We start from the raw sequence: 11,105 nt of genomic DNA, 5'->3' as shown, positions 1-11,105 counted from the left end.
CTTAAATTGTAGTGGGACCTTTATATGGAGTCTATGTCAAAAAATATGCTTCGGCCCATATAAATGAGGAGAAGATCTATAGAAGTCTCTATAGATGAGCAGGAACTTTGTAGTAGTCCATATTGATGGAGAAGAACTTATTGCTTACATAGAAGTCTACTGAGGCCAAGAAGAAAGAGGTCTAGAGGTCCATATAAGCTGAGAGAAACATTATAGATGTCCATATAGGTGAAACAGAATTCTATAGTGGTCCCTGTAGTTGGTGAGAACCTCTGTGGAGATCCGCATTTGTAAAGAGGAGGTTAATAGGGGCTCTCATTGGCAAGGAAGAAGTCACAGAGGATCATATGGATAACGAAGAGATCTGAAGACGTACATGAATGTAAAGAAGAGATCTAAAGAGAATCCTGCTGTTAAGTCTACGGAGGTCCATAAAGGAAAGGAAGAGGTCTATAGATTAATAGCAAGTCTATAGTGTTTCCTATAGGTGAACAGGAACTCTGTAGAGATACGTATTGGTGAGGAAGATCTCATTGGTATGACAGATGTCTACAGATGTCTATAAAAGTATGGAAGAGGTCTTTTGCGTCCATATAGGCGAAAATGACTCTATAGTGGTCCCTATTGATGAAGAGGATCTCTGTAGATATCCGTATTGGTGAAGTTGGTGTTTATAAAGGATTTTATTGGCAAGGCCGAAATCTACAGAGACCCATAAAGGTAGGGAAGAGGTATATAGAGGTCATAGTAGGTGAAGTAGAGGCTTTTGGAGGATCCTACTGGTAAAGAAGAAGTCTACAGAGGTAATTTTAGGTAAGGAAGAAGAGTATATAAGTTTATAAATAGGCTTATAGAGACTCCGTTTCGTAAGGAAAAAGTCTATAAGGTCCTTAAAGGTACATATGAAATCTATATGGACCCCCATATAGATTTATAGGTGATTCTACTGGTAAGAAGGAAGTCTAAAGAGGCTCATAAAGATAAGGATGGGATTTATAGAGTTCCATAAAGGTAAGGAATAGGTCCATAAAAGTAAGGAAGAGGTCTATAGATGTTCATATAGAGGTTTATAGAGGATCCTACTGGTAAGGAAGTGATCTACAGAGGTCCATAAAGGTAAGGATGAGATCTATAGAGGCCCATTAAGGTGCGGAACGTATCTCTGGAGGTACATACAGAGGTACATACAAAGGAATTTATAGGTAAAGAAGAGATATGTAAGTTTATATAGAGGTTTATAGAGGATCCTACTGGTAAGGAAGGTTACAGAGGCCCAAAGAGCTCATTAAGTTACAGAAGAAGACTATACAGGTCCATATGGGTGAATTAGAACTCCTATAGGTGAGAAGGAACACTGTAGAGATCCTTATTGATGAAGGTGAGATTTGTAGAGGCTCTTGGCGGATTTTTCGAATAATATTCTTTCAAAAATCTATATATATATTTTTTTCTATCCAAACCTTGGGAGCCCCCCAAAAAATATTTTTTTAAATCCATGGAGGAATTTCCAAAAATATAAAAAAATATTCGATTTTATTTTATTACCAACAAATTACACCTTAAAAGCTTCACAAGTTTTTCCAAAATTTTATAAAATCCAACCTGGGTGGATGTTTTTCAAAGTGTTGTAGTTTAGACAACACAATTTATCTGCGCTCTATCTTAAATATTGAAAAATGTAATCAGTAATTCGAAAATTTAATCTGCATTCCAAATTCTGGTGGAGATCAGAAAATCTGTCCAAGGATTTTTATATCAACAAATTGCACTTTAAAAGCTTCAAAAATGTTTTCAAAATATTGCGAATTTTTGAATATCCGTTATAGGGAATTTTTTACCTACCAAGAAACCTGCATACCAATTTACATCCACTTGAAAATACATCTAGGACCATCAAAACTGGGCTAGTCAAAAATTTACTGACACTGACAACAGTCTGGGAAAAAGTTAATATCCGCCATGAAGCCAGAATGCCAAAGTACGATTACTTCACATGAAAATGCGATTAGGATTAGCCAATTAGATTGGAAATTACCACACGATCATTAAAATAAGGAATAAGGGTGGGGAATCGTATCGTATATTTCGGATATTTTGCTACGATATTTTCAACCACCAAGAGCGCGGAATTCCCAATTACAGCTCCTTCTGTTGGGAAATGTGGCCAAAACCTTGAAGATGCCAAAATGTGGCCACACATATCAAATTATTATATCAACATCCTTGTGGACGTAGCAACCGATGTGCGAAATTTGAAATCTCTATCGTCAAAGATCTGATCTAGATCTGTGAAAATCTTTGGGGTATAATTTTTCAAGTTTTTGGAAACAGAATGACAAATGTATTATAGTCCTCCTTATGGTAGTAGGATATTATTATTACAGAGGGGTCTCAGATGAATAGATTTAGGGCAATTCTAAAAAATGATGTCGAAGGTATTTTGGCGAGGCTATATTGGTTCTATCGTCATCTTCAATAGACCTGAGACTATTAAACTGATACTTCTCCGCGATATTTTGATTTCTTCCGTTAGTTTTATTACAATTTTCATTACACCCTATTACACAACCTGTCATGTGCACATATGTATATGTGATTGTCCACTTTTATTTATGTATGCAATCGTTTTCATTGTTAGTATTGTGTGTATTTTTTAGTAGTATGTCATTTTTAATTTTGGTTAAATGACTTTCATATCCTGTCATCCTTTCTGCTTCGTTTTCGGCCAACCAAAATTTTTTTTTGGTGGTGGATTTTTCGTAAAATCGAAACGAAAAACTAGCGGTAAAGGTACTTAATGGAAATTGGCCAATTTTCTTAATTGATTCCCCAAAAAAGAAAATCGACATACTATCATTAATACATAGACATATAAATTAGGTCACCACCACAAAATGTGCGTAGGGTATGTAAGAAAAACAACATAAACATATTTGAAAATCATCATTAATTGTTGTCATATGTTGTGTTGTTGTTTTTAAATGAATCGATACAAATCGATGGCAGACATGAAGGGTTTTAATGGTGAACGGTTAATGGTTTTTCATACATTTTAATAGTTTTATGTTGGGAAGTTCAGATTTTATATACATAGGACTTCTAAAGATATATTTAAGTCCAAAGAATTAAAATAAAAAGCAATTATTAATATTCGGTTGGGGAAAGCCTTCTACTATGAGACGGACATTACACAATTCTAAATCCTGGCTATAGATGGCTATGGACCTTCATTAAATAGTTTTAATTTATAGATATTTATTATCTGAAAACCCGAAATGACTACATATATTCAAATGATTTTAACAGACAAACGGACATGGGAAAACTACATATAAATTTACTCTGATCAAGAATATATGGTCTCCAATGAATATTTCGAGGTGTTGCAAATGAAATGACAAATTTAATATACGATACACGTTATAGTGGAGTGTATTGAAACAACATTACATATCGGCCAGGGAATATTATCAACAAAATGCACTTCAAAAGAATCTGCGAATATTTTCTGCTGACACTCTGCCTACCTTCAACTTATAGTGGAGGGTATATAAACTCCATTAAAGATCTTCCCAAGGGGTACTTATCAAAGTGCACTTTAAAAAAAATATTTTCTAAAAGCATGGAAAAAACCTATAAAAATTTTCATAACCAACAAAACTACAGTTTATGATCGTTTCCACGACAGAGGGGTCTACGATCCGAAACGACCCGAGTCTTGCTCGGCCAACGTCTGTCACCTCAGCCCATTGTGTAAAAGCAATAGGGCTGCTACAACAACAACAACAGTTTATGATTAATTTACCATTAAAAAGGTCATCATATCTTCAATAACGTTTTCAATGATTTCAATACCATTTCCATGTATAAAAAACAAAACCAAATTTAAATTAAATAATTAAAACAACATCTGTGTCAATTAAAACAAAAAATAACCATTTTTTGATTTATATCGATAATAACAAATAACCAAAAAAAAAAAAAAAATAAACTCATTCACACGTGAATATCATATTATTTGGCCATCCATACTCGGACTGACGTGGTCCAAGCTATTCTAAAAAAAAAAAAAAACATTAAATCTAAATAAACAACAAACATCAGTTGAAGAATAATCAGATCAGAATTAATGATGGTAGCAACGTAAATGAAAATTGTAAACAGAGATTGAAATTAAACAACCGAGAGTGAGAGAGAGAGAAAGATCATAAAACGAAGTATGAGAGAGAGTAAATAACTGAGAGATACTTTTTTGAGCAACATATCACGTAAGGTATCAGGGGCACCTGGCTTAATGTTTATCAACGCCCAGGCAAAATGGCCGAAGCTAGCATTTTGAAATGTGCGGTGTGGGTAACTCTAAGTTCGAAGGTGACAGATAAGGCTGGGTTTTAGGAAATTCATATTATAATGGCACGAAAAGTACTAACAATTACTAAATATTTATATTTTAGTTAGAATGAGGACGAAAATGTACGAAAAGTACTAAATGGTACTATATACGGTACAACTTGGATTAGGGTGAACCGATAAATCTGGAACACTGAAATATGGGGAAAAAATTACTAACGCATTTATAGTATTGAGATATGCATGTAGTTTTGGAAATTCGTATTTATGTGTACAAAATTTGGTACAATTTGAATTTCAATGTCAATGAGCCGTAATCCTGAAATTTGTAATTATTTTTGGAAAACTAAAGGTAATAAATGGTACCAAATTTTGTATAGAGCTAGATTTCTGTTGCGGTCAGAATTGGTATGTAGTGTTGAGATATGAAGGTAGTTTTGGAAATACGTACTATAAGAGAACAAAAATAATAAATGGTCTAATTTTTTAGTTATGTTCGATAATCGTGTGTAGATTGATTACCTCCTCTGAAATATGCAATATACTACCGAATCCGACTGCACAAAATTAAAAAAAAAAAAACAATAACGAAGCATTGCTATCAACCGATAGCAGATGTCATCAAAATTTAATGAGGACGGAATGGTAGAAACGTTCTGAAATATCCGCCGTTCTTTCAATCTACCAGTGGCGCCCAATGTGTGTTTCAAACTTGACTGGAGCCCTTTTTCATGGACAATATCAAACAACGATGTTCTATAGAAGTAAACAGAGACATAAATATATTAATATGGAGAATAACGTGGACCGATAATGCAATTTATAGGAATGAAAATCTAAAATATGGGGCCTTCTCCGAAACATGGGCTAATATTTCCATATAGAGATTTTTCCACCTAATTTCAGTTAAACAAGTAAAAACGAACTTTTTATACTCTCCACCATGAGGATGACAATTAAAATATCGAAAATCAATGGGGGCTCCTAGGAAAAAACTCATTTAATGATAGAACCTTGAATATACCGAAAAATACGTGAGAAAAAGATGATTCAAATTCCCAAAATATCTAATAGTGGGCCTACTGCTATATTGGGCTATAATAAATCGAAGAACAATATTGATATTTTCAATTCGGTTGAAAAACGTGTCAAAAATTCTCAAATACCGACATGGCTCAATATTAATCATTTTTAGTGTGGAGGTGTAGTGATGCCGTTATGAGAACCCAAAATATCAAATTGCAGCAAATTTGATTGAAAAACGTGTCCAAAATACCGAATATTGGGGATACCGTCATATGGGGGCTATACTGAAACTTGAGTCAATATTAATAATTTCTGGTACGGGCATGTGTTAATCAATGAGAACCCAAAATAACAAATAACACCCAATTCGGTTGGAATCCCCAAAATACCGAGTATTAGGGAGTACCGTCATATGGGAACTACCTTCCAACTCAATATTAATAATGAGAACTAAAAATACCAAATTACAGCCAATTCCGTTGGAAACCGTGTCCAAAATACCGAATATTGGGGAGTACCGGTATATGGGGGATATATTGAACTTGGGCCAATAATTTTAATTTTTGATATGGAGATGTGATATACAATGAGAACCCAAAATAGCAAATTTGGCTGGAAAACCTGTCCAAAAATCTACAAAATACCGAATATTCGAGGGTACCTATATATGGGGGCTACCCTGAAACTTTAGTCAATATTAATCAGTTTTAATACGGATATTCAATAGGAATTCAAAGTAGCAAATTACATCCAATTCGATTGGAAAACCTGTTTAAAATCCCCAAAATACGGAATATTCAGGGGTACCGTTATATGGGGGCTACACCAAAACGTGGACCGATATATGCCATTTACAATACCTAAAATCCTAGGAGTACTCGAAATGATTGTGCAAAATTTCAGAGCTCTATCTTAAATATTGCGATCTCTATCGTGATTTCAACAGACGGACAGACGACGGACGTGCGTAAATAGACATAGAATATTATTCTGATCGAGAATATATATTTTTCGTGGGGTCTCTGGTGAATATTTTGAGATGTTGCAAACGAAATGACAAATTTAACATACCCTCTACCTTTTGGTGAAGGGTATAAAAACATGACCAAATTCCCCAAAATACCGAATAATGTAATCTCCATTATATCGTGGCTATCCCGAAATACGGGTCAAAATGTTATGGCAGGAAAATTTTCAGCCCAATGAAATGTCGTGTCAACCGGACAAGCATGATTAGTTTGTGCACCATGTTCTTAAAAACTGAGTAAAATATATATATGCAATTTTTATTTTGGTGTCAATAGGCCAATGTTTGGGGTATTGGTGCACCATTTACATAAAATCGGACGAAAATATATTTTGGAGCTATATCTAAATCTAAACCGATATCCACAAGAGTTCACATACGTTAGACTATACTAACTTCAGTACATTGTGCCAATTTGTGTGCCAATCGCCATATTTTTGATCTATGGTGCACCATTTTACTGAAAATCGGACGAAACTATACGTGGGAGCTATATCTAAAATTTGAACCCATTTCATCAAATCATTGCACACAGTAATGCCAATCGGCTCTGTTTTGGACTTTGGTGCACCATTTTACTGAAAATCGGACGAAACTATATATGGGAGCTATATCTAAATCTGAGACGATTTCTACAAAACTTGACACATGTTTGGATGTAGTAACTACAGTACGATGTGCAAAATTTTGTGCGAATCGGCCATATTTTGGGGCTTTGGTGCACCATTTACAGAAAATCTATGGGAGCTATATCTAAATTTGTACCGATTTTTCCCAATTTCAAAAGGGTTCGTCCTTGGGCCAAATAAATGAGCTGTGCCAAATTTCATCCAATTCGGACCATAAATGCTACCTGTATGTATAATTTCAAAGGAACCATGTGTCTATCTCGTGTCCTTTTGTCTGTTACAAATATATGCACAAAGACATAATATCCTGCACCATAGTGTGGTGAAGGTTATAAAAACGTAGGAGAACACAAATGTGCTACTCTCTGCCTAACGCTGATCTACAGACATTCTATGTTTAAACGTTACAAAATAGTTCTTCTGAACTTAAAATATTGCCCGCATTATGGAGGACCTATTTATGAAAAAATGAATGGTACATAGGCCTTTTAGACCTCCATGTAGAGGCCTTCAAACTAAAAATGACGGACTAGATATTCTATAAATAATGTCTTCTACAGTTTTTTTTATAAAAATACCTTTTATAGGTCTTCCAATCAATCTAACAGGTCTTCTATAAAAACATAAGCTCTACATTTCATCCATGTACAACAGGCAAGAGAGAGTCTCAAAAAAAAAAAAAATAAGAGATCATTAAGTCGTACTTCAAAAATGTGTTATTTACTCTGTCCTCTCTTCTACTTCTTAAGAGCTCATATTCTAAGTCTGGCCTGAAACCGCCATAAAGAAAACTGCTGACTTGGTTGTATTGAAAGAAATGTGTAAAACATAAAAACCAGTTTATGTGAATGTCTGTTAGCCCTCATGAGAGTTGAGCTTGGCTAAGTGGTGTGGTTCTCATTTCGTTAATGTAGACTTTGAGTATTTAGATGGCTAACAACGCTAATGGGGTACATGTGTGTGTGTGAGTGTTAAATAATTGCTGTGTTGAAAAAACAAACACACAACTAACAACTGAACCAGCTCTCGAACTCTATGTTCCAGTTGGTTTTTTTTTGCTGACAGCTTTGTAACTCCATGGAGAAGTGGTAAAGCGTTTAGTTTTCATTTTACCGGTTGTGGGTAGAGAAGTCTGTTGTGAGAAGAAAACGAAGTGGATAAAAAAGAAGAAGATAGAGTTTATGGTGTATTAATAACAGATCGACGTGGTATAGTGTTGCTTTGCAGGAAATTACCAGAAATATGAATCGGAAATTATGCTTGTTGCTCTGCTTGGTGTATCTCTTTGTGGGCGACTTCTGTGAGGCCAATACCTGTCCGGGTTGTGTGGATTTGGATGATATTATTTTCAATAAAACCATTGAACGTTTCCCTTACGCTTTGATAAAATTCGATATTGCCTTTCCGTATGGTGAGAAACATGAAGCCTTTGCTGCCTTTTCAAGGGCAGCCCACTCCGTTACCGATGACTTGTTGATTGGCACAGTAGGCATCAAGGATTATGGTGATAATGAAAATAAAGAGTTGGGAGAACGTTATAATATCGACGATAAGAAATTTCCTGGTATTATGCTGTTCCGTCATGGTGTCAATGATTTTCTACATTTCCCCGATCATTTGGATGTCACCGTGGATAATTTGAAAACTTTTATTAGTACCAACACCGAGTTGTTTATTGGCAAGGAAGGTTGTCTCAAGGAGTACAATGAGCTGGCCAAGAATTTCGTAAAACAATCAGAAGAGGAACAAAAGAAACGCATAGAAAAGGCTGAAGAATTGAAGGGTACCCTCAAAAAAGAATGGGAACAAGCAAGTGCTGGGATTTATAAGCTATTCATGGAGAAGCTAATGGCTCAGGGTGATGATTATTTCGAGCAGGAAATAAAACGTTTACAACGTCTGAAGGCCGGTAAGGTATCGGCAGCCAAGAAACAGGAGTTAGCTAAGAAATTGAATATTCTTGAATCATTCCGTGTCAATGCTTCAACCAAAGAGGAATTGTAAAACCAAAAGAGGTGATTGAAGTTTCTGTCTTGCTTCCCAAAATTTCACTTGCACATGATGTTTAAACAATATTTCTATAATGTGTAATATTTTTAAATACTTTATATTAATGTATTTTATTGTGTCGTTGTAACCATGGTAACGAATGGAATATGTGCTATATCAGATTTCATGTAAAGTGGCTTATCAGATATTCTGTTTTGCCAACAATGCGAGTTTTGTGTGCTTGTTTTGTATTTTGTTGTGTTTTGAATTTATGTACAAATATAGTTTTGGAATTAAGCTTTATTAATTAATTATTGTAAAATTATTTAGATAATTTTTTTTAGTTGTAAATAAATAAAAATTAAAAAAAATAATTTCTTGTTTCGAAATTAATGAAATGTATTTGAGTAGTACAGGTACTTCTATTTATTTACCTATAACATTTCAACAAAGTTGTCCATATCCAAAGGTGAAATCACCTACTGAATATATTTCATATATTGAATACCTTTTTGACACAAATGTTGAATATTCTATTTTTTCCAAAATCTTTAAAAGTGTAATTATGCTCGTCCTTACCGAACATTTTTATCCTCCATTCAAAATACCTAAAATTGATCAGGATTCTTAAATTTATATACAGATTGTCTCCAAGAAGAGTTTTTTTTCTCTGCAAAAATTAAAATACCAAATTAAAGAAACTTCAAAATAAGGCTAAAAATTTCAAAATACCGATCATTAAGGGGTATCTTTGTGTCGGGTTATGTAAAAAATTAACCTATATTGAAAATTTTGTACGAAGAAATTTATTTATTCCCTCAAAATCAAGAATACTTCCTTACATCTACTTCGGTTAGAATTTGATTCTAAGATAATCAAAATACCAAAAGTAGAACAGGATCTTAACATATGGGCTCTGACAAAAAAAGGATCTTTTACATATAAGCTCTGTCAAAGTAACTGATTACAAACTGCACGTAGGACTAAGAAAACACCCGAAAAGGATAGGATCTTCTTTTAGGGGGCTATGAAAAAACTTGGCCCTATATTGAATATTTTCTAAGAAGACCATGAAAACGGAATTATACAGTGGCTGCATAAAAGACTAAACATGTATTGCCAGGAAGTAGGCTATTTATCGATTAAGAATTTAAAATACCAAATCAATACCCCTTCGTTTGGAAACTGCAGCCTAAAATGAACAGGATCTTTATATTGAGACTATATGTCTAACTTTCTGGAAAAAAATTACATCCTTCGTCTAAAAATATCTCTTAAAGTAGTAGCAGAAGTGTTTATATTTCAATTTTTTGATTATTTAGATGTCTATTGTGATATCATGATATAAAACAGACGCGGCTAAATCCACAAAGAATTTTATTCCGATCAAGAATATTTACTTTATGAGGTTCCGAAGAATATTTCGAGGTGTGGCAAACAGAATGTGGCAACAGAATAACTACATTGTGGTGAATGCCATATGGAAATTAGAGCGCATAAGAGGTATTTTTATTTTTTTAAATATCAAAAAAGGCTCCATTTTGTCAATAGAAGAACGTTTTACGGTTATCAGTAAAATCAAAATCACATATTGGGACATATAAAAGATTTTTAAAATACAAAATTTTATAAACCATCTGTTTCCATCTATCAAAGTTCTATCGAAGATATTTTCCTCGTAAAATTCAATTAATCTTAAGAAGTTCTAATTAAGGAAGAAGATTACGGAAGATCATCTATTCAAAATAGATTTACTAAAATGCCTTTGTCTCTTAGTCCTAAAATAGGAAGTTGACCGGCATGTTAGCAGTAGTAACATCGCCATTACACAAACCTGGATTCAAAAAGAAGCTCGATGTTTAGGTGCTACACCAATTAACAGAAAAACATTGGATGGATCGAATTTCCATCTGTGAAGCCTTGGCCAAACGGAATGAGAGATCCAATTCTTAAACGGCTGTTGACTGGAGACGATCGTGGTCAAAGAGCGGTGAAACACCTCAAACGGTGGCCAAACCTGGACTTGGACATTTGGTGGGACTGGGAGGGGATTATTTATTATGAGTTGCTTCCATATGAGCAAA

General features: G+C 34.3%; 1 protein-coding gene across 1 annotated transcript; it reads left to right on the top strand.

Moving 5' to 3' along the window:
* Positions 1 to 8,274: 8,274 nt before the first annotated feature.
* Positions 8,275 to 9,036, top strand: LOC133334478 (protein windbeutel-like). Its single transcript, XM_061542775.1, has one exon. It carries the CDS (start codon positions 8,275 to 8,277, stop codon positions 9,034 to 9,036), a length of 762 nt encoding a protein of 253 aa, XP_061398759.1.
* The last annotated feature ends 2,069 nt before the right edge of the window (positions 9,037 to 11,105 follow it).

This window comes from Musca vetustissima, unplaced genomic scaffold, assembly GCF_032173495.1.
Source record: "Musca vetustissima isolate MV318-11 ecotype Yass unplaced genomic scaffold, APGP_CSIRO_Mvet_v1 utg91904, whole genome shotgun sequence".
NCBI lineage: Eukaryota > Metazoa > Arthropoda > Insecta > Diptera > Muscidae > Musca > Musca vetustissima.
This window is presented reverse-complemented; position numbering and strand designations above follow the sequence as displayed.